General features: G+C 40.1%; 1 protein-coding gene across 1 annotated transcript in view; it reads right to left on the bottom strand.

Annotated features, from left to right (window-relative positions):
• Nucleotides 1-5,464: 5,464 nt before the first annotated feature.
• Nucleotides 5,465-25,072, bottom strand: part of tmx3b (thioredoxin related transmembrane protein 3b) — a 36,432-nt gene continuing 16,824 nt past the window's right edge. The window contains exons 11-16 of the mRNA XM_086306605.1: nt 22,388-22,445; nt 22,131-22,184; nt 18,143-18,199; nt 13,922-14,051; nt 12,301-12,369; nt 5,465-7,580 (exon numbers count right to left, since the gene is read on the bottom strand). Of these exons, the coding sequence (XP_086162731.1) occupies nt 7,317-7,580; nt 12,301-12,369; nt 13,922-14,051; nt 18,143-18,199; nt 22,131-22,184; nt 22,388-22,445 (632 nt within the window). The 3' untranslated portion in view covers nt 5,465-7,316. The remainder of the gene's footprint in view (nt 7,581-12,300; nt 12,370-13,921; nt 14,052-18,142; nt 18,200-22,130; nt 22,185-22,387; nt 22,446-25,072) is intronic.

Genomic DNA, 25,072 nt, shown 5'->3' with positions numbered 1-25,072 from the left:
CACCTGTTGAAGCCCTGTTAAGGCTTACACTGCTGTCTGGCTTCTTTGTACATGATTAGCCTACTGCTAGCTATCTGCTAGCTATTTGCTAGGAATCACCTCAGCTAACTTCTATCAATTTTTGTGGTTTCGCCTTTTGGACAATATTTCATGCAATTATTATTGAGTTAACTGTACTAACAGTCTGTCCAATGTATCTATATGTTAATAAGTAAATATCTGTGCCTGTAAAATGCATCCATACAGTTTGAAAATGAATCTTTGTAGCATGCTGGCATTAGCCGACAACTTAGCACTCCACTCTCTAGTCTGTGTACGGTCATTTATAGCTCCAAAAAGAATAAAATGTAAGCAGACATAACGCTGAATGTAGAGGCTTCAAAATGTTAAAATAAAGAATTAAAGTTGTTTTTGTTTATAGATTTTGAAGAAATATAGCAAATCAAAATATCTGTTGTGGGATGGACACCCAAACACTGACTCTAGTTCTTGATAACCTACTTTAACTTCATACAGAGCACCTTGTTTATTAGCTTCCTGTTAGCTGGAGAGAATAGGAACCTTAGGATGGCACATATAAAGAACTGAGGAACATGGGAGCCTTTGATGGGACATTTGAATAATCAAAGTGACCATGAATCTAAATCCAGTGTCCAAATGAATCACTTATGAAATAATACAACCCCCGCCCCCAGCTGTAGTTTATTGCATAGCCATGGATTTACCTTTTTTTTATTCCAGAAGATGCTGCTTAGTCAACCCTCATGGACTGCAACAATAAAATACCAAATTTTAGATTAAAAATAAACACCCGAGCAGAGAAAACAGAGCTTGTGGAGCACAGGATGCAGAGGTAGCACACGCGTCCATCAGGTTGAACATGAAATAATAATAATATAATAATAAATGTAGTTTAAAAGTTATTTGGTTCTTGGGGTAACTCTTCATCCTTGTCCTCTGATTGCTGTGTTTGGGATTCCTGCTCGCTCACTTACACTTGATTCCACACAAAGGGATATTATAGCCTTCACATCCCTATTAGCGAGACGTCTAATATTGTTGCATTGGAAGTCTGTTAAGTATCCTACTATTTCCCGGTGGCTTAAAGATGTCATGTTTTTTTTAAAACTTGAAAAAATTAAATATACGTTGAGAGGTTGCACAGCCAAATTTTTTCACAAGTGGCAACCCTTTATCTCTTATTTTGCTAGTCTAGAGGTATTGCCTGTTTAAATCTACTTTTGTTACTGTTATATTCCTCTAATATGTTTGATGGTTGTGTTGATCTGTGTGGGACTGGGGGGGGGGGGGGGTTGTGTTTTGTTTTTTTGTTGTTTTTTTCATATATATATATATATGTTAATTTACTTAGGAAAATTAAGAAAGGTTGATTGTATTTCGGTAACTGCAAGTACTGTTTTCTTTTTTCAATAAAAATATTTTCAAAAAAAAAAAAAAAAAAGTTATTTGGGTACTGTTTTTGATACAGCTCTCAAATAGTTTGTGTACAAGAACATTCTGTGATCTTTCAACGCATACTTGTACACCTGTTCAACTGTTTGTTAATGCAAATATCTGTAGTCTGAAGGATGACCTGCATCTCAGATGAGAACAAAGGTAATTTTAAGTGGCTTTGAATATGACATTATTGTTTGTGCCAGATGAGCTGTTTAACTATTTCAGAAACTGCTGATCTACTGGGATTTTACTGCACAGCCATCCCTGGGTTTTACTGAGAATGGTTTGAAAATAAGAAAATATCCAGTGAGCTGCAGTTCTCTGGGGACAAAAGCAGCTTGCTTATTTAAGAGATTAAAGTAGACTGGCCAGACTGCTTTGAGCAAAAAAAAAAAAAAAAGCAACAGTAACTGAAATAATCACTTGTTACAACCAAGGTATGCAGAAGAGCATCTCTGAACATTGAAGCAAGTGGGCTATAGCAGCAGAAGACCACACCAAGTGCCACTCCTGTCAGATAAGAACATGAAACCGAGGCTTCACACAGGCTCACAGAACTGAACAAAAGAAGATTGATAGAAGAAAAACATTGCCTGGTCTGATGAGTCTCGAAACTGGATGGAACCGTCCGGCTTTGTGTGAGCAAATGCCAGCGCTGCTGTTGGTGTTGAGGATATTTTCTTGGCACGCTTTCGGCCCCTCAAGCATGTTTTAAATACCACAACCCACCTGAGTATTGTTGCTGACCACATCTATCCCTTTTGAGACCACAGTGTACTCATTTTCTGATGGTTGCTTCCAGCAGGATAATGCATGGTGTCACAAAGCTCGGATCATCTAGAACTAGTTTCTTGAGCATGACAACAACCTGGTGGCTGTGACTGTGAGATCAAGAGGAATGTTTGAAGTATGTTGTTGAATCTATGCCACAAAGCAGTTTCAATTCAAAAAGGAATCCAATCCATCAATAACAAGGTGCAACTAATGAAGTGGCCAGTAAGTGTAGAGTATGTGGAATAGACGGACTTAAGGAAGAAAAAGGCACACGTGCATAAGTGGGTTGAAATCTTTGTGATGATTCTGTACCATAATGGGTGAGATCTAATAGTGTTCAGACATCACAAACTAAACATAGTTTCTTTACCACGTCCTGTGTGTTTCAAAAACAGGGTGTGTTTGCTGCTCTAATGCGGAGTTCTTATCTCAGCTTCTATCTGCAGTTACCATCCCCTGCAGGAGTTTGCCTACTTGATGCTTTTTGTTGCAGGAGAAGTTGTAACAGCATTGATGGGCAGCAACCATCTTTGCAGAATCATTTTCACACAAGCCCTGAAGAAAAGTTTGCCAAATTGTCAGAGCGCACAGAAGAAAACGGCAGCAACGAGCACCGTCTATCGACTGACAGGCTGACAAGTGCCTATTAAGCCCAGTTGAACTGTTGAGGTAAAGTCGGATCCCCAAAAATAGTCATAGACAGGGCTATGAGAAAGGATGTAACAGCTGATGATTGAACGAAATAAACGTGTGCACACACACACACACCGATTCACTGAGAGGAGGTGAGATATCTCAAAAGGGCAGATTTGCCTACATTGTTTGTGTAATTAGGCATTGAGGTATTTTTCTATAGTGGCAGCAAACAGATGGAATCGGGCAGCTGCAGCCATCTATCAACCATACAAAAATAAATAAATAAATAAATAAATAAATAAAATACTCTTGTTTCTAACAGGATTTGCAAAGACTCACAGAGAACAAGTGTGGGCTGGTTTCCATGGTGAGCAAAGTTAATCAGCTATTTCTCATCTTGCTACTGATTGACACCAACTGAGCTCAGACTACACTCGACATGGAGGGTTGAAGCATTAACGGAAATAACCATCTATCTTTCCTTCTTTTTTATTTTTTGCTTTGACCTTACATGTGAACCTAAACCATTAAACACCTCCCATGTGAGTCAGAAATGAGATGATTACTATCTCGCCTTAATTTGCCATTCCAACATAAGACAGACGTCAGAACGAGCTTCAGTGTGTAATTGCCCTTGTCTAGCGCGCCAGACTGTTGGTACTTTGGGAAAAAAAGAGAGAGAGAGAGAGACACCAGGCCTCCTTCATTTAGCACACGATGAAACTCATTCTCAGAATATAGCGCGAGGTAATTGAGCGATGAATTACTTTTTGCATCAGCACCACTCAATGACACTGATTCTGATGTAGTAATATATTATCTCCCCCTATGTGGTAATTTGTCCCCAAAAAGACATCCGCTGGAAAATTCTCTGACTTTATCAGACTTGAAAACAACCAATCAAACTTTACGAAAAGCAACACTTTTTTTCCCCCTCTCAAATCATGTGAGGGAAGTATGCTGACGGTGTGCTTTTTCATTATGTAAAGTCACGTTTCTGAGTTTGACTTGAGAACGTCGTCTTTCCCTAAAGAGAAGAAATAAATGAGTTTCACATCAAGGAAAGCAATCAGCCCTGGTTAAACCTAGCTCTCCAAAAATGTGATTATATCTGCCATATGTGAGTACACACCTCTGCCAAGGATTATAATGGTGGAAGTGGGGGGAAGAAAAAAAAAACACATTTGTCTGTGTGATAATTGAAGCTTGGCAGAGAACTATAGTGTGCAAAAGTCTTGAAGCAGCCTTCATTTCTTTATGTTTTTCAAAGATCGTGGCTATCGTGGCGATCGTGGCTCAAGAGTTGGGAGTTCGCCTTGTAATCGGAAGGTTGCCGGTTTGAGCCCCGGCTTGAACAGTCTCGGTCGTTGTGTCCTTGGGCAAGACACTTCACCCGTTGCCTACTGGTGGTGGTCAGAGGGCCCGGTGGCGCCAGTGTCCGGCAGCCTCGCCTCTGTCAGTGCGCCCCAGGGTGGCTGTGGCTACAATGTAGCTGCCATCACCAGTGTGTGGATGACTGGATATGTAAAGCGCTTTGGGGTCCTTAGGGACTAGTAAAGCGCTATATAAATACAGGCCATTTACCATTTACCAAAGAAAATACGTGCAGTGATTTATTCATTAGTACAGAAGGAAATACAGAACATAAGGAGTTTGTATTATTCTACCAGGGTTTAAAGTCAGAAGCAACACCTGCTGCCATTTCTTTTTCAGTGTAGATGTGTTGTGATTTGCCAATTGTTGATTAATAACTCTTTGGGAATCACTTTGTTTGTACAAAATTACTATTTTATGTCTGTCAGATTCTGTCATCTTTGGCATTTTTCATACATGCAGATAAAGATATTCAGTGTGTTTTTCTGACAACCTGCTACTAACAAAGCACCTACAACTGTTTTTTGTCTGGTATGTGTTGGTGTAGACCTGGAACTGGTTCATTCTTTGAGTTAGGAGCCTTGTTAACCGTAACAGGTCAGTTACATAGCTTACCAAACAAAATCATTATACTGAAATACTGTGATACTGCTACCCCTCAGCCACCTATAGTATCAATTACAAAATCCTACATCATCTTGTTACTGCATACACAAGATGGTCAGAAAACTTACTTTTGCTTTCAGATCAAGGTCCCTGAGACACATCCAAAATTTTTAGGACATTCACCAATGGCATTAACTGAAAATCTTACTGTGTTCTCAGTGAAATTTACCTCTGACTTTGAGGTCTAGGTCACTGAGTTTTAATCCTGTCCAAGGCTTTTAGTAGATACACCTTTGGTATCAACTTGAAGCTCCTATTTCACCTCATTCTCGAGTTACCAAATTCACAAACTCAATGTCCACGCCGCCTACCCACACTGCTGAGGGGAAAAGGCATCATGTCCAAGATCTTCAAAAAGCCCAGAGAACTACTGCTCACAACCACTTTTTAAAAATTTAAATAACTCTGGCGCTTGGAAGTAAAACAAAGATGTGAGGACCGGCTCAAGACTTTTGCACAGCACGGTAGCTGGAAGATTGACAGACCTAAAAGAAAAAACAAAAAAGGAAACCTAACAACCCGACATTACATGATGAAAAAAAGAAAGAAATTCCAATGAGCAAGAAAAAAAGACGACCATCTTTATTTCAATCTTTCAAACCTGTAATAAAATGTGACAAACTCAATTCAAACCCTAACGGGAAGTTTGGCAGATAGTGGTAGGCAACTACAGACCAGAAGGCAAGGCGAGGGCATGGCTCCTTTAGCGCAGCTTCACAGTAAACCACAGATAATAACAATTTTCTTTTAAAAGAGAAAAGGTGTGCTTATATTGAGTCGAATGGGTTACTGAACTAGAACCGAATGGTGAAATTACTGTTATTCCTGCTTTTTAAAGGAGCTCTGAGGCAGCTCTTTGGACAGAGCCGGGCGAGCGCGGCCCCAGTTTCGTCTTTATGCTATAAGCTGCCTACCTGCTGACGTAGACACATGTCAGCAGCATCAACCATGTCCTCTAACTCTTGGCAAAAAACAAGAAGAAAATCTTATATTGAAGAAAATTGATCTTTATTGGAAAAGGTGGACGCCACGTAACTCGCCGTACCAGCTGAGAGTAAGAATCTATTTTACAGATATTCAAGTTGTGTTTTCAGATGCTTTGAGGTCTCTGCCTCATTGCACCCTAAATCCAGTAAGGTGCACTGTACTGTGGAATTTTCATGAAAATGTTATTACACTGGGTGTAGAGGATTTTGAGAACCCTCTGTCTTTTTATGAAATAGATTGGTCTGGTGAATTAAGGAGGAATCCATTATCCCTACTTGATTTCAGCTATTACACACACTTTAGTCACAAGGAGAGGGTATACAGGATCTCTATGCCTTGAGACCAACAAAGAAAAAAAAAAAAAGAACAACAACAACTCAGCAGCATAAAGACAATCCTAATGTTCTACATGCTCTGTGTACATCTCAGGGCATTGGGATGTAAACTTCAAATGTCAAATGAATTGAATATAGAAACCGGTGATGGGGGATAGCCTGAAATATGGAAACAGACAGAGCTTGTCTGTCTGAGGAATATGACTTGTTAAGATCCACAGGAGCTACTGGTGCATGTTATGGCTTTTGCTAGACAGGTACAACCTGTCTATATAAGGATATTTTTTATTTGTTTTTACCCAGTTGGTCATGTTGGAAGGAAATGGGTTAAAAATGTCCATCTGCCGTGTGTCGGTATCACAGCGAGTGATCCCGATTATTGTCCCCAGTCTTTCTTAATGACAGCAGATGGCTGACAGAGAAATGCGGTGAAGTGCAGAACTGTCTGGGCACTTTGTAACCCTTTATAAGAAGAAATATTTTTAGGCAATAACACAGAATTAAAAACAAAAACTGCACATTTCAACGATGGCAGATTTTCCTTGTTGGGCACTTCTTTTTCATTCTACACGCGTCAATAACAATACACAAGCCTACACAATGGATTGAGGGCAAATTTAAAGGCAACATCAATCAGTTTCTACTACTGTAGGATAATATAGAAAATGAGAATTAAAATGAAAAATAGTTCGGTATGCGACAAAAAAAAAGTGGTTTCAAGACACTGACCTATGAAATCAGGGTGTCACACGTCACATGGAATTAACCACTGGTTGGTTGGTTGGAATCATAATAAATAAGATGGTATGTTTGGTTCGCAGCCATCCCTTCTTCATGTGAACAGTGTTTACACTCCATCATTAAAGAGGCTGTTTGCTTTCAACATAATTCAGTGGCTTCGCCAAGCAGCCGACCTTACACGCAGACAAAGAACTCAAAGATGGAAGAATAGTCTGTGCTAGAGGGGCTCTGAGGGGAAGTGAGATGAAAAACAAAGCACAACAGTAACACATTGATATGTCTTTGAGTTTCATGTCACTGCATTTGACTAGGCCTATGATCCTCTATCCAGCAGGTGCCCCTGTGTTAATCGGTTTTCTTCTCTTCAGGATCCTTCTCTCCAACGTCCTCATCCTCTTCTTCTGGGCCCTCCAGCGCCGCAGCACGTTGCCTCTCCTCCTCCTCCTCTTCCTCCTCCTCGTCAGTCAGGCCCTCTCTCTTCGGCGCATCTATGTCATCCGAACCGTCATCAGACTCAGCTGTGCAGATGCCATAGCACATCAGGCTAATTACGCCCAGCGGTAGGCCAAACAGGAAGCAGCCCAGCAGTGGAGAGCTGCGAAACACCGACTGATGAGGGAAAGAAGACAGCGAAAGATGAAAGGAAAATTAAGAACGCGAAGCACGAGGGGTGAGGGAGAGTATAGGGAGACAAATTTGTAAAAGACACTAATACAGTAACTTGAGGAAAACACTGAAATAATCCAGTGAGAAAATACAAGAGAAAAATATATAACCTTAGTTTTATCTTTCAGCAACCAAACACCACTTTAAACACCATTAACTGCAAATAAAAGATTGATGAATATCTATGAGGGAAGAAAGTTCACAAAATAACTTTTCGCAATAGTGGCATCCTCTTATGGTACCACACTCAAACTCTGTTAGCGCATTAGGATTACCCTTCCTCCACAAATGTTTGTAAAAGCAGACAGCATGGCCAAGAGCTCGATTTTATACCCCTGTGGCAACAGGTCGAAAAGCAACTGGATTCAGTGATTTAGAGGTGTGGCCCAATACTTGTATCCATACAGCGTACCTTAAACTTGCATTGTTTCTAACAGCTGGGGGGGCAACTCTCTGGTTTCGAAAGGTCTCACAGAACAGAAGTCCACGAGGAAGTGATCATTGTTTGTCATTTGATTTAAAAATTTGAGTGAGAATTATTTCCAGATAGGTTTCTAATTACTCAATCGCTATTTCCAGTGTTGTTTAATATATTGTGAAGTTAATATGGAAAATTAAATTATGCTGAAGTGTCTTGAACGTGCACCAGATGGCGACAGCTGTGGTTGCAAATAGAGTCCTGGCCCTATAGAAGTCTATATATAAAAAAAAATCTGTCTTGATGTCTGTGAACACTTTCAGTCACCCATTTATGGTCATGCTGAATAAAAACTAATTTTTAGTGTGTAGATTTGGTTCAAATCTACACACTCATTGGCGAACGACTTGTCATTAATGGTCTCATCCATCACCATGCTCTTGATCTATCTGTATGTCTGTCTGTCTGTCAGTCAAAACATTTATGTGCAAACAATAATATTATCCAAGAAATCTGATTTTTTCTTCCTTCACTAACTGATCATCGTTCACAGGATTAATTTTGTTTTCCTTTCTATGGGGAAAAAAAATCTGAAATCCAGCTAGCTTCTCAGCAAGATCCACGCATGACACAGACAAGAAAATGGGGAGTAAAAATTAAAATGAATACATCTGTACACAGTAATCTGAGGTCATTCGCAGAAATAACCAGCTACACTACTAGCAAATGGTAATAAAAGGAAAGTAAAAGGGATGTCAAGTGAGTATGAGGACTGCTTAAGACAAAACAATCTGCTAACAAGAGGTAAATGTCAGGCTAAATCAATATCCAGCAAAATGTCAATTCGGTCCGATTGTCTGTCTACCACGACTAAGAGCTAGTAGGAGTGATGGTTAGTTTATGAGCTCGGGGCAAAATATAATGAAACTGCCACATGTACTTTGACATGTGCACACATTATCGGAGACTACAAGGGAGGAAATATGATAAATAAGACCCTAAAGCTCAGTTGTGGTCCAGAGGTCCCACGATGAGTCAGTGCTGCAGTTTCTTAAATTCACACACTGAGACTTGCTTACTTGTAACACAACCTGTTCAGTCCAGTCCCATAAAAGCATCACATTGCTCTCAACAACCAGTGTTTGTAGTAGCAAAGAGCCTGCCTTTAGCTGCAGAAAGTTAAGCAAATTCAAATCAGATCTGCAGATCAAAACACTTTTTCGCCAAGTTTGTAACTTATTCATGTATTCTATCATTTACACTACATGTTGTGTAAGTTTTTAAAAAGCTGGTCTTGAAACATTTCCATACACTCACGCAGGGTTTAATGTTTTAGTATTAATTCCACTTCTGTCCTGTAATTTTCAGATGCTTATAGTGTGTTAAACTATTTGTATCGTCTGCTGTGCCGCTTGTTTTGTTTTACACCAAATCACCATATTGGAGAGCGTTGGCCTTCAATCGAACATCCTTCATGTTTCTTTTACTTTCTCATTTTACAAACTCAACTAAGATGAATAAAGAAAAATCAAACACGAGCACAGGCCCACCGTTACGCACTAGTCTTTCTGAAGATACTGCCTGCACACACACTGCCCTGCTTATTACGGGCTCACCTCCCACCTCCCTCGGCTTTAGTGCGTGCGAGCACATTAAAGCCGAAATTATGCTTCCATGAATATGAATGTAAATCTCTGCAGACCTGCACAGAGCATGATGCTATAGGTAACTACAGGTCACAAGCTGGCTAATCTCGCTTATGAGACGAAGATGAAACGGAAATGAGCAAAAAGCTGCTGGAGGAACGTGACGCAAACCTCTGTGGACGCTACATTTGTCGAGACTGTGCTTTCCATCCTAATTACAACCTTTTCATTTTAAATTAAACCAGCGTTAGTGACAAATTTGCACATTTATAACAACTACATTTATCCTTGAGGATCACTTAAGAGAAAAATCAAAGTAAACACGCAGAGCCAACAAGTTGCTCTCTGGTAATAATTAAGGCACCCCTCATTTCACATCCATGTTTTCCACTTTGATACAATTTATTTCTAATATTTCTTAAGCACTCCAGTGTAATTAAATCTGTTTTTTTTTTTCTTTCAGGAACACGTGAAGCACAATTCAGATGATCTTAATGTAGCAAACTGCATCAGAGAGAATCCACCTAAAAGGGCACATTCGGTCCCAACTCCTGCCAGCCACTGAGCTGAGAAGAAGAGAAACACTCACGTTCCCTTCAGTCGTTGCCACAGGAAGAGGAATGGTAATTGCCGGTGCTCTGTGATGCTGGATGAGGGAAAGGATGGGCATGCTATGCTAACACAGCTGGCTATGACTCATTGGGCTTAATGCGCTTGCTTCTTCATGCTCCTGTCAGACATGAATTTAAATAGGCTCTCTAGGGGCAAGGTGATGGCTGTTGCCTATCTCCTCTATATTATATCATGTCACTGTAAGCAAAACTAGACTGGTGATACTTCCAGCTTGCTAAATTTAGGAAAGCACAAGTCTCACATTTCATTTCTCTTACAGATGTAAGTCAGACCCTTGACACAAGATTTTTACTTTTAAGCAGCCAATAGAAGAAGTCAAATAAAGATCCTGCATTGTTGCTTTTTTAGCTCAAAGAAATACAGCTTTTCTTTTGCACTGAAACGTTTACCCATTGCTCATCTGGCTTACTTTATCACTGATTTCATTTAATAACCCGAGAGTCAAGCCTGATCTGACGCACGAAGAATTAAACCTTCAATTAATATCTTGTTAAAAGGCTCTCGTTTGAGCTTTAAGTCAAACCCTTTACTTCAATCTAACATTAAAGCATGCGATTCTCATTTAGACATGCTCCACATGGCTTTAAGGACACTGTTATGGGCGGAGCAGAGTGTTAGTCGTGGTTAAAGTTCAACCATGCCTGCTGAGAGGTATTATTCACAGCTGTATTTACATTCCTATCACACCCTTGGTAAAATAAACACTAGTTCTCCCAAAAGAACCAACTACTTAGAGTAAAAGAAGGAGGAGAAGTTCAGCCGCCTGACCCTCTCCTCCCTCAACACTCCACCTCCATCTGCTCTGCTGTTTTTTCCCCCCCTCCCCTACGGACTGCCTGTACTGCATATTCTCAGTTGTACATCCAATCTTGTCCTCTAAATGTTGTTTTTCCTCAAAGAGGAAAAGTGGAGTGCACAGGGGCATTTGTTTGACATTGTTGCAGAGCAGCTTGAACACAGAGCATTAACCCTAATTTAGCAAACGCAGTCAAGGTGAAGCACATTTTGAAACACAGCAAGAATATTATTCCATAACAGGGGCAATTTGATATTGTGCAGCACGATAATGCTGCGCTTTAATTGTAGAGGTGAAGCCTGGTATCCTTAAACAGGAGAGCGTCCTCTGAGTAGCATGTCGCATAGTAAAATTACCCTGAAGTAATATTAGCTTGAAAGCTAGATTGGATAATCATCTGCAATACTCTTATTTGACAAACAGTAAGTGTTGTATGTAATGTGAGAACCCACAGAACATTGTTCCAACTGTATACAAGCCATTAGTTAATAGTTACAATTAGCTGGTGAACACAGAAAAACACATTTCCCCATGAAGGTGGTGGAGACCAAAACAGAACCAAAGCAGTGCAAATATTGAACTTTTGGCCACTGTATGCTTAAGTCAACTTTAATACAAATCTACGATACCGTCTGTCAAAACTGAGAAAATTTGTCAAAAGGTTGTTTAAATCTCAGAAATGTATTGTTATTTATTAAATAAACTGAATTACCAGTTTTATACCCAAATTTCAGCCGGCATACTGAGTCCCTCTGAGAGGTCAGCATAATAATGAAGCATAACATTCAACCACTTAAATTCATTTTTAGGAATGCAACTATGCAACGAAATAATAACAACAATAACAATAATAATAATAATAATAATAATAATAATAATAATAATAATAATAATAATGATAATAATAATAATAATAATATAGTTTTGGAGCTTGATTCTTCATGAACAGGGCACAAAAAAGACATGATTGAATTTTAGTCATATTGTTTCTTCAGTCCTGAGGAACACTTGATGCAGACATCCTGCAGACTGAATTATTTTACGCTCTTTTGTACATATTTATTGCTTTTTGGTGGAAATCTTAGATGATGTTTTGTATTTCATTTCACTTTGAACTTGAGCTACATCCTGCTTAGGCAATATTCTCTGATTGAAATCTCACCAACTTACCATAATGGTGGACCTGGCATCAAAGGCAACACGTTTGATCCTCTGAATGATGCCGTCACCTCCATATGCCTGCAGGAAGACAGAGTTTAATGGACACAGATAAGCTACTACGTGTAGTCTATCCCAGTTCTATAGGACATGCGCAGGGTTTCATGCACTCTTCAGCTTGGCAACAACAATTTGATGCAGTTACCTGGAAGCATTCCCTAAACCACAAAACAATCAATAAATCAATAAAAACTTCGCAAACAGCAACACATACTATACACAGACTGAAATATCCAGGTTTCAGTTCTCCAGTCATGTGCTTAGTACATTTCAGACATTTTAAATAATGTTTAATTAACCGCTTCCTTGCACAAAATTATCTAATGTGCCTGACTCTAGTTTGCTCACAGTGCAGCAGTTCTGCTCCATCTGAGCTCATTTATTGGCAAAAAGCACCGGGGCAGCCAATGAGTGATTTGTCCTGATGCTAATTCATCAGGATGGCCAATTAGTGAGCTCCAACTAAGCAGGACTTCTGGAAATAAGCTGAAGGTGGGGTATGAGACAATCTTTGTGGATGCAGCTGCTGAACAGACTAAGCACAACTTGCATGAGAACTACGCAAGGTATCAGACATCCTTATGCAAAAACAACATATAAAGAAGTTGTAGCTTTTTCTTCTTAATTGAAACGAAGCAAAGGAACGAGGACTTAAATATGGCAGCAGTGAGTTTAAAAAAATAAAATAATTATTCCATGAAAACCAGGTGTAGCGATGTGACAGACTGCTAAGGTAACTCTGTTCTTGAGGCTGGTTCATGCTTCACAGGAGGCGAATTCCACAAAAAACACACCCAGTTTTCATGTTTTTTATACTTCCATTGAAAAAGCATTAAAGATTCACAAAACTTGATCATGCTTGGAGCAAAAAAGCTCCCTACACTCCACAAGAAAATCCTTGAAATCCACTTCTATTCTATGGTAACATTTTTTGTGGGGCAAAAACTTTATTTGGTGCATTTCTACATGAAGGACAAACGGGCCCTGAGACACCACATGGCTGAGATTACGAGCCTGACGTGTAGAGGCTGAAACTGTCCGGGGCTTGGCTAAAACTGGACTGCAGAAACATGGTGGTTTCTGTTGCTGTTTATTTGGTGGGAGGGTGGTTTGTTTTGCCAGGCGAAAAATAGCCCAGACCATTCTCGGAAAAAGGAAAAAGACCTTTGGGTGTTTGGCTTATGGTTTCATACATCTGGTGACTTTAGCGTAGAGTAGAGAGAACGATGACATTTACTTTCCAGATTAGTGCGCACACTACAATACAAAGTCATGTAGTAATCTCAGTGTTTGGCTCAGAACATAGAATTATTGCAGATAATCTATTCAAAAGGGAATGCAATATGAAATCTAAACATGCAAAAAGGAGATTGGAAAAATATCTAATCTGATAAAAAAAAAAATTTCTGAGTGGGGGACTTAAAATGCAAGGCAACATGCTTGATTAATGAAGATTTGGTGTGATTACAACAGTACAACATAAGGTGAAGGGGAGCGAAGGCTACACCAGGCTGAATACATAAACAGAAAGCAGGAAAGGGAGGCAAGGGAGGGGAGAGGGAAGGATTTGGACCTGTGCAGAACCGTTCAGAACACTGCTGATGAATTGGACCAGCTGCTCCATGCTTTCGATCGGCTCACTGGGCAGGAAGTACTGCTCGTTGGATGTGTTGAGGATGATAACGGAGGGAACTGTCACCTCGCTGAGGAAAAAAACAGGAAACACGGCTTTTAATCTTCTTAACCCCCACACCTCAGACTGCCATTATCAAAGAGCATCATTAGATGGGAACAAATTGTAGTCTTAAAGAATAAATTGCAACACAGAGAATACAATAGTGAGATAAACAAACCCTTTGTACTCTGAGCAACCCAACTTTTCCCATGGGTTTTCTTTCAAACAGAGAATTTTTCTTTCCCAAGGAAAAAGGCGATGCAGTGTGGCCCATTTCAGAGTGGCATTTCTTCCATCTTTTATACAAAGAGTGTGCAACTCAGGGATTTTATGGGTCTGTGCCGGTCACAGTTAAAGAGACCTTTACAAACTAAAACTGACAAGTGAAGCCCAGGGAGTCCAGAGGAAGGCAGCTCTGCATCCACACCGAGACACGTACAAAACATATACTAACTACTCCAGTGATCTTACAGGCTTTGTTTTAACAGAAAACACAGAAACAGTGACACGCTGTACGCTGCCAAGCCGGCTCATTTCGACAAATCAGCAGAGGAATTACAAAACTCAGTGAGATAGGGAATAAGGTCATACAAACAACCGATCCCTCTTCCACACGTCTCGCACAACACCAAAGCCTGGCTTAGATAAGGTATCCTAGTGCTTAGATACACACATGCACACAGGCGCACAAACAGTCCATCACGGCGCTGCCACCTTACATCCCCGCGGTGTTACTCAACCCAGCAACAAATTGCACACACACGCACGCATATCCATCACTGTCCCAATCCACCACCCCGCTGAAATCAGGAGTGCAAACATATACGCCTGTGCGGTAGAGTCATCAGTGCTTCACTACTCTGCCCAGCTGAGTTCTGCAATCTCTCTCTCACACACACACAACCACACACACATTATGAATGGGTATTTCCATCTGACATCCAGCCTACTCCAACAGATGGCACCCATTTAAAATAAATATGGATTAGCCTAGGTGCCTCAGTTAGTGGGACTACTGGGGGTTCGCCACCATAATTAAGGGTCATATATTCTACCATTTGCACACATTCTTCTTCTACTGCAAAAAATGGTTTCTATGCAATTAGGGTCAGTGGTTTTGTTGTTGTTTTTCTTTTATGTACCATCCTACAAGATCTGTACAAACTGCTAAAGGAATTAAAGTAATAGTGAGCTCATTTCTAGTCTAGCCAAAATTCACTATTCAAGTAATAACTCGGGAATTTGCATATTAGATAGAAAGTTAGACGATAAGATACCATTACATGTCTTTGGATTCACTATGGAGCAGGAGCTGAGAAACTATTGGTATTCATTAGAACTAACACAAGAAGCACAGACTACATGTAGGGATGGGTAGATGTGCTCGGTGCTCGGTCTTGCAGCAAGCTATCAAATACGGTGATTTCTCGGCTTTTAAAAAAAGGCTATGCGTCGCCAGGTGTTTCATCAGATTCGAGGTGTTACCTCCTTTGCACAGTATCACCTTAAAGCACTTGTTGCTGCTGAGTTTGCATCTTTTGCTGTGAAGTACAGCCAGACTTTTGACCGCTTCGCCTTGGGCATTTTTAATCTGTAGCTCTGCTCTAAAAGAGCATACGTACCTGGGCCCGCCTACTATCCTTGGAAAGGTAAAATGATTGGCTAGAATCCAAAGTGTATGACATCTCAGGAAAAAAAGCACTGAAATAAAGCACTGAAATAAAGCACCGAAATGTGCGCTGCTTTTCGGTCTGGTTACTACCGTTTATGTCAGAACCGGTGCCATAATGACACTGGATACCGGTACCCATCCCTAACTACATGAGAGTCCCATCTTGAAGACTTGAGCCAAGTTTTTTGTTCGTCAGCGTATTGGAGCCACTCTACAGGCAGTCTGCTAACAACCAAAGCAATCCCAAGGAGGTTTTTGGTACCTCTTTACGACTGCCAGCAACTATTCGTCATTCCTCCTTTCTCTGGAGGCTGGTCAGTGCTGGGGGGTGACTGACCAGTCTCGATGCCTGCCTGATTAAAGCTTTAGCAATCAATTAAACAATGACTTCTACCTCCAACCTCCAGCAACCACTAACCAACAGTTGTCTAATACTGATTTATCAGAAGCTGTTCCTTATATTCTGAACAGGGTTGTTGTTCATTAAAAATTCAGCAAATGAATTTTAACAAACAAGTTATTAATTTACTGTGAATACAACCAAAGACTTCACAACTGTCTGCTCAGCTTTAGCATGTACTCGCCTACATGTGCTGCAGCTCAAGCTGCTCTGCTGGGCACAATGTGATTACACAATTTCTAAATTATGCAATTTTCGGCATGTCTTGTGCTTTCCCATTGACCCTTTGTGCACATTGGACAACATATATATTAATACATTTTTGAAATATTGACTTTAATGCACTAATGTTAGTTGGTGTTAAAAAATGAAAATAGAAGTGAACAAATTGTGCACAAATTATGTGCAGTTTACACATTTGAGGGCTTCATGTTATTTTATTTCTTTTTTTTTTTAACAGGACTCATTAGCAACAGTTCATCAGTTCGTTTTTCTCAAAGTTTCCTTTTGCGCTTTGTTACCAGAAGCATTTTCTGAGCATTAATTATTGTAAGAAGGCCTAATTACTAATCCCAGCTGTAAACTATGATAATCATTATCACAGTATGTCCAGAATATACATTTAGGATGCGTGCCAACATAAAATCTGGATAAATATCAATTTAAAGTTATCAGAAAATGATGTTTGCTGACATCAGGAGGTCGTTCATTTGGATGTCCAACTGGAGAAATGCCTTTCGTAATCATTCCCATTCCGATTACAAGTCCTCCCTCGATATTGCCAGTTTTCAGTCAGCTCACATCTTTTCACGTTTTTCACAGCCTACAATGCATCCCATATAAGGGGTTAGAGATAATCCTACATTTAAACAGAAACAAAGACGACCTCAGACTTTGAGTGGTTCTCATCTGGTATGTGTGTATTCCTGAGTGTGTTTGTGTGCCTCTGGTGAAAGCAGAAGCAGCCTTACGCCAGACAGACTGCTGCCAGAACACAGTAATCGCTGTGATGACAGAAAGAGGAATAAAAAGCCATCAGATTTATTTCCATGGCCCTCCTAAGGGAAAGGATTAGTGGACATTGACAGGCCAGGATTTTATTCCTCAAAGGAGGGCAATTAATCCTGCGCTACAGCAGCTAAATTCAGTCCCCTAAAACCCAGGAAAAATACATATTGTATGTGCTCATACAAAATTAGGAAGGCTAATCACCTCTTTTATCCTTAAATATAAACACCGCCTATTTTCAACTGTGCACCAGAAGCCTGCTGGTTCAATGTAGTTATATTTCAAGCCATAACTTCTACTGTACTCAGTGACACACTGACTAAATTACACAGGACTTGGGACACCATGTCTGCTATAATCTTGCTCATACAAACAATAACATGCTCAAATTAAAATAACATCCTGCCGCGGTCGTTTTACGCATGCAGATTCTCACACAAAATTATACAGACACACATAATTAGATGCTGTACGTTAGTAGACACAAAACAGACATGCCGACTGCGACGGCCATCCTGGTCGTAGTGGGGTTCTGCCTAATTAAAAGGAAGGGATGTCAGTTTCAAGGCCTCCCTAAGCATGACACCCTAACAGCCAGCCTCAGCTTGGGCACAAAGTTGCTGCAGCAAAGGGTCTAACTGCATCATTAGCGTTGCTCTTTGGCAAGCTATTAGAAAAATACATGACCGCTATAGATTTAATCCACGCACAGCCCGCTTTCCCTAAACTCCTCACATATTCATCTCAATAGGCTGCACTTTCACAACCAGATTTGCATGAGCTTGTGGATCTTTGTGCTTTTCCTGGGTGTATGCTGGATGTAGAGGGGGGAAAGGGGGGTTTAAAGTTTCCAAGAGCACTAAAAAAGAAATGACAGTCTGTGTAATTGACTTCTCCACAAGAGAGCATATTTAATGGCAGAGGCTGGCATTACAAGTCAGTGCAGACCTGGATAAGTAGCTGACAGAAGGTAACATGAAGCTGAGAACGAGGAGGATGACACGAGAAGAGAGAGGGAGGCTGAATGTGAGACACTTACCCCATAATGAGGCTGTTAATGTAGTCATTCCCGTCCATGTGGCCAAACTGGAAGTCTCTGGAGATGCAAGAGAAATCAGTGGCATGAGAAAGCGAAACATTGCATCCAAAAAAAGCTGAGTGAAATGAACTCTTTTTCCTGTCTCGGTGGACTGCATGACACTAGCACAAACTGGGACACAAACTTCAACGCACAATAGTATACAGCTATGAAAACTTGGTGAATGAAATTACATGTTCTTGCTATTGGAAACTGGAGAACGCTTTAACAGAGGAGGGGGGGGAATATCCCCAAAGCTCCATTCTGTGCCATCTCCTGTTTCTCCTCATCTTTTCTAGCACAGAAAAGACTCAGGTGATTTATCTAAACGATAAGGTAGGAGGAGGAATTCAATTTGTATCTCATTGTGCTGCACAATGTCTGAGCAAAGTGTATTGTGGGCAGACTAGGAAAGGGGGTTGCACAAGTCCAGGAAAACTAGGAACTTTCTCTGAATGACTGACTGTGGAGGCCTCTAGATATATATTATATTCATTCTGAATCACAGCAACATCTAGGGCATTGGTCCCCTGGGTGCTAAACAATACTGCTTGTGCTTGACATGATTATGAAGAAACTGAACTGTATAATATAGCCACTGGATGCAATATAAAAATCAGTCTGGGTTACTGATAATCTTGCTGACAATAGTGGGCCTGACTGGGAATAAAGCTCATCAAAAAGTCAGCTTATAACTTCAATGCTATAAGACACAGATCAGGCACTGTTAGAAACGATCCAGATCTCAAAGACTGGCAAAACAACCACTGAGATACGAGACTGAGGCACAGAAAATATTAAATTAAATTCCATTCCAGTTTTACTTTGCTATTATTAGTACTTTTCAGATCCGATAAATTAAACATTTACAAGTCTCTTCACCATGTATGTATATCTTTCCACTGACTCTCCTGGCTGGAGGAATCATGGAGCACACTGGCCAAAATAGTGAGTAACCTACCGAGAGCCTTGTATATGTGAGAGTAGAACAAACTGAAGGTAAGTGTGTCCAAACTGTTTGCGTTTTTATAAAATATTCCCTTTGTGGCAAGGTTTTCTAATAAACTTTTTTTTAAATCCTGGTTGTCTATATTGACTTTATCTGCAGTTCTCACTGAGTATTTTCAAAAGTCAGAGCACAACCAAAAAAAAAGAAATTCCAAGTAAGGTCGGTGTATTTTTTCACCTATCTAAACTCATCATTCTGACCATCATTATACTTAGAGCCAAATCCCAGAGGGTGTTTTTATGCTAGGTAATGAGTAATCATAAAATAATCTTGTGGCCCCGTCATCTCATGGCACACAGTTCTTAGAAATGCTTTAAAAACAAAATGTTTCTGTGGGCTGAAATTAAAAGATGGGACAAGCAGTCAGGGTTAAAAAACAAAAAACAAACAACAGTGAATTCATTCTGGATCAGAAGCTCCACCCACCTTCAAAGCGTTCTGCTTGTTTGAGCAGCCAATCAGAAGACAGCTGGCTTTAAAGGAAAGGGGAAGGGAGCTCAAACAGCTTGTTGCAGAGAGTGGATGAACTGAGGTGCTGCACCAACACCCAGTGCAAGGTCAACAAGGATTATTTTCAACAGTTACCATGAAGCGTATGTGCAAGTTCAAGAAGGAAGATCTGTAATCACTCAGCCGCCTGCTTTCCCGGGTACTCGGCTGCTAGTCTATTCCTTTACATCACTTCCACTTTCTCACGCTGTCAAACTTAATGATGACATCATCGAGGCTGTCCAATCATCTTCTTGCCTGCATTTTGCGTACTTTAAATCTCTGTGCTTTTATGTCTTTCTGCCTTTTGTACAACCCACCTCCTCCCCATCACCATCTTCATCTTCACCACCACCAGCTTCTAGACTTCAAGGGGTCCTTCACTCCTATCATAGTCTAATTGCCAAACAGTCTGACTGAATTCTGTATCTCAATAAAATCATGTTAATTTCTTCCAACTGATTCCTACTTATTGAACAGAATAGTTCGCCTAACAAGCAAAAGACCCCATTTCGATTGAGAAAAGAGACACAAATCCCTTGGAGGTTTTGTCAGGAAGGACATCCCGCATAAAAATGTGCCAAATCAAACATGCAGTGCTGCCCGCTGTGGCGACCCCTTAAGAATAAGGGAGCAGCTGAAAGAAGCCACACAAATCAACTCTAGTAGAATGAAATAATAAAAATACAGGCTGCAAATGAGCATAACAGGGTCACTTTTAATACATTCTTATTATGTGATTATACTAAATGTGTATGAGTAAATGTTTTCATCTGTCATTACATTCGCAGTTCAGATGAGGGTTTAAGAGGTAGGATGAACTGCTGTTTACTATGGTCTTTTTTGAAGACCTTTTTTTAAAAATTCATAATACTTGCATTAATTTAGTTTTGCCTATTTACACCAACTATTCATAAGTACTAACCTGGATGTGTTTCTGCTCTCCTAGTGAATTAAAGATCAATGCTTACTTCCGTTTTAGTTTCTTCTGCAGCTAAATTCTGCTCTGCGCTTTCTAGTAAATAACTTGTGCTACGTCGCTGTGGTTTGTGACAGTCAAAAGAGTGACACTTCAGAGTTGGTCATTTTCACATTATTTTTAACAGCAGGGTTTCTTGAAATGTTGCAAAAGTTTCCTTTAAAAAAAAAAAAAAAAAAAAAAAAAAAGGAGCGCACAGAGTCGTTTTTGGATAAAAACCTCCAGTTGAGGCAGACATTGTGACATTGCTTGTCATTTTGTCATGAGTGCTGTAAAATATAAAGGCATACACAATGACTGGTGTAGAGTGACAACCCAGCCTACACGCCCATCAAAGTGACAAAAATCAAACTCCGCCACACAAACGTGGGCACGAGTCCTCCACTGCCCCACACCAACATTTCTGCAAATGCTACAAACTGAAGGTGAACTAATACTACATCAAACGGCACCAACTCATTCAAATGTCAGTCACCCCCTATGCTCTGTTGACTCTGTATGCTGGCTCCACCCACTAACAGGGGCAACACTCGGCAGCTTGTAATTACAAGTACCGTTTAGGTGTGTCTGAACGCCGCAGGCAGCTCTGATCTCAGTAGGGATCTCAGACTCTGAAGCCTTCAAAAACAGCGCTGAGTAGTGTGGCAGACAGTAGTATAACAGATGATAGGGATCTGTGTAATTCAATCAGTCTTAATGGGCATGCCTGCAGAGTGAGAAGCACTTTTATCATTACGGTTTGAGACACACCTCTTCATTCAAAAGCAGAAATGTATCTGATGAAGCAACGCGGTCAATGACAGGACACAGCGAGGAACTAAAGCACTGCATCATTATGCAAATGTATTGGACTTTTTTTTTTTTTTAACTAATCTTTTGTGGCAATCCACCTGGTGACTGACTCCCTGCTGACAGTGATCAGAAATGAGGGTCACATAAAGAACAGCAACCTTTGAGCTCATTTTACCTGAAGCCACTTCAGCAAAAAACCCCGTTTGCTTCCACCTGGGTGCTGTAGGGGAAGGATGACCTGCCAACTATAGCGCACTTGAGCAAAAATAACAATAGTGGCAGTGTGAAATTATGCATTCAAGTGTTTTTTTATCCTTTCATTTGCCTTGTTACGCTGGCTCCTCTCCTGTAAAAGAACAGGTCGAGCAGCACAGCGCGTAACATAAATACCCCATCTCCAGTTGTTATCGCACAATTGGAGCCAGAGAAAACAGAAAATTATGCATTAATACAAGCAGAGTTGTGTTTCTGAGTGACAGCTGAAAAGAACACCTATATTTGGAATCTGACATTTTGCATAATTACGTTCCTACTGAACCTCAACAAAAACAGACGTGCCCTGACAAAGGTATAACTTGCTTGTGAGTAGACAGGCAGCGTTCCCCAGTGAGCGCAACATCCTAGAATAAATGTATAAATTGGATCTCCGTCTTTGACCTCATCATTTACCCGTGCCTTACCTGTTAAAGTGTTCCCGGTATTCCTTTGCCACCCTCTGCATCAAGGTCTTTAATCTAAAAGCAAATTAGAAGACAGAGAAATACCACACGAGTTGGAGTCTAACCTTTTTTTAGCTGTTGGCTGCAATTTGTGGGCAGATGCAAACAATAATGGTCTTATCTGTATTTGAAAGCCATGCACTTAAGCTCAATTATTGTGGTGAGAGTGGGAGTAATTTATAAGAGTCATGCTTTTTAATTTCAGTGTTCTTTTGTACCTGCCACTCTCCTCTGTGGGGTCCTTCTCATCGATGATTGCAATTGCCACCAGTTTGCCTGAGGTGGAAGACAAAATCAGTCAGACACACAAAAAGGACGGTGAAAAGACAATGGTGGGAGGGTAAGAGGTTCCGGAGGAGATCTATCACCTCTCAATAGGGGAAGAAGAAAGGAAGGGACACGGCGAGCACTTTGCTCATTCATCACTCAAACATTAAGCTAGCTTAGGCTTTCTGCTCGGCTGAATAGGAAACAAGTGGTCACTTTGTGGTGGGAGAGCTATTTCAGTGCCATTCAAAACCCAAACCCACAACAAATAGATCTGCTTAAAAAGCACAACAAAAAACTGTTACACAACTTTAAAGGTTTGTTACTCGGCCTGATATGCTTTGATGCTACACGTCCCTTGCTGCTTGGGTGAGAGTGCCAGCCTGCCCCCTGGTGGTCACTCACGTTGATTAGATGCCAAGAATGAGGTTATATAAAGAAAGTTGCCAGCTTTGCATCAGGAGAAGGAATAATATTTAACATGTATATTCAGTGAAATTATACTGTATATCTAAATAACTTTGATTGCGGATTTTCTGTAACTGCTGGTGGAAACAGAAAATCAGAGAGGAAAAAATGTTAATTTATGGTTCAGTTGGTGTTTTTATTCTTCATGGGAATACAACCTGTGGAAATGTGTATAATTAACTCTGTGCTGTGTTTGAGCATGAGCACAGCAGCATCATTCATCTGTGTATTTCCAGGAAGATTAGATGGATTCTGCACAACTCAAGTTGGAAAAGGACAAATTAAGTTTTACAATAAAATTGCACTACCATGCAAGTATTATTTAGACATTTATGGAGTATTTTTAACAATGTAGCCAATTTAATAATAATTTACTATGGCAAATAAAGCCACTCAAGTGCAGCAGTGTTCAAAACCTCTTTGTTTTTCAATCCTCTACATGTGGCAATTTCACTAGTTACATATGCTGATAAGCATCATAGGCTTCTTATTTTCTATGAAGGTGACAACAAGGTGTAGTAAGTGCAATTATAAAAGTGAGTGCATTCAAGTGATTAATGAGGGATTTCTTCACATAAATATCAAGTCTGCAGATTTAAAAGGAAAACAGTTAATAAATTGACTTTTGGTTCAGAAGCCTTGCGGCTCTTTCCAGAGGATCGGATGTCAAACATCAGATTATCCGAAAGGGTCTGTGGGGTTAATTAAAGAGCTAAAAAGACTAATCCTATGTGAAAGGTGGGTTTTTCACAACCTGGCAACTTAAAAAAGCTGAGCTTGTGACCTACTCATAATTGATCCAGAATGCATTAAATAGATCTAATATTAATAAACATATTAGTGAAAACTTACAACCGGCACACCCATCGAACATTATATTTACCGTGTTTGCACTGTGTCGTTATTTATTCAACCACTTTTTGAAACCACTGATGTTTCTCAGCCTGCTACCCTCTGGCATCAAAGCCCCTCGTTCTGTGAATTTAGTTGTAATTTTTGACCCACAGATGAAATGAAGAACCACTGGTGTTATTTTCTACAGCTTCGACATCCAATACTTCCAAGCTCTGTGATCATAGGGTTGTTATTATATCTTTTAAACAATCTCCAAGCAAAAAGATCAAAGCATAGAAAAGATATTTTTCATGGCTTACATGTAGACAGAACTTCTGAATCCCTTACTGCTCAAGTCTCAAGTCCTTTAAATTCCAAGATTTTGTAATAATAGCTTTAAAAAAAAGAATTCACATATTCTAAAATGTCGTATTACATTTCTATCAGGTTTCTATTCATGTTTGACCTGCAGAAGTTGTTTATTCACTAGTTCACTGCCTCCATCCAATAACGTGTGAAGCAAGTTGGATTCTAATGGGTTAAATTAGAAAATCAAATTAACTGCACTATGAAAGCGCTTGCTTACTATTTATCTTCTATCCCCAAAGAAAAACCTTCAATGTTTCTTTACACCGCAAAGAAATCCAAACTGCTGCCTTTTAATTTTAAAATCCATGTGTTGCATGTTTTTTTGCTTTCAGTATGCTACCAATATAGGTCTCATGTGCTCTAAATCTTAGCCCATAAATTACAGTTTCAAACTTTTCAATGGTTTGGTCACACTGGGGCTGTCGCGGGTACCAAGTTCTGTGTCAGTGTGACTTACGATGTGTTGGAGCAGGGATTTTACAGCATGAAATGTCACTCCTACAGCTCTGCTGAGCCCAAGAGCGTGAAATCTGATGCTTTGTTGAAAAGGCTTCAAAGACAAGGCTAGCAAATTCACAGATACACATCAAACTTAACAATGTAGCCTTTAATCAGTTACAGTGTTTATCCAATTAAGATGCTATGGAGACCGTGTTATATGCAGAACTGTTAAAACTAACTGGAAAGCCTGCTATATGGATGGGCCAGAAACTAAAACTGCACACAGTAACACATTTAAGCAACATTCAACTGTTGAGCATCACTGATCTCAGCAACATCAGCATAAAGGAGGAAAACACTGTATCTAATATTAGAAAGCACAGCTTTGCCTGCACAGACCATCAATTTACTGCCGTTTAAGAGGCAGTTTGTATTTCACTCTTGAGCTTAAATTTCCTTTTAGAGGAGAAGTGTATGTACATTTAAACAAGCAGAACATGGGCTATATCTGGAGGGAAGGGATA

This window comes from Aulonocara sp. 'chitande type north' Nkhata Bay, linkage group LG9 (genome assembly GCF_057382095.1).
Source record: "Aulonocara sp. 'chitande type north' Nkhata Bay isolate Kocher_YH1m ecotype deep benthic linkage group LG9, A_spYH_male_GT1.1, whole genome shotgun sequence".
Classification (NCBI taxonomy): Eukaryota; Metazoa; Chordata; class Actinopteri; order Cichliformes; family Cichlidae; genus Aulonocara; species Aulonocara sp. 'chitande type north' Nkhata Bay.
Note: the sequence above shows the minus strand (reverse complement) of the source record. Positions and strands in the feature narration are given on the sequence as shown.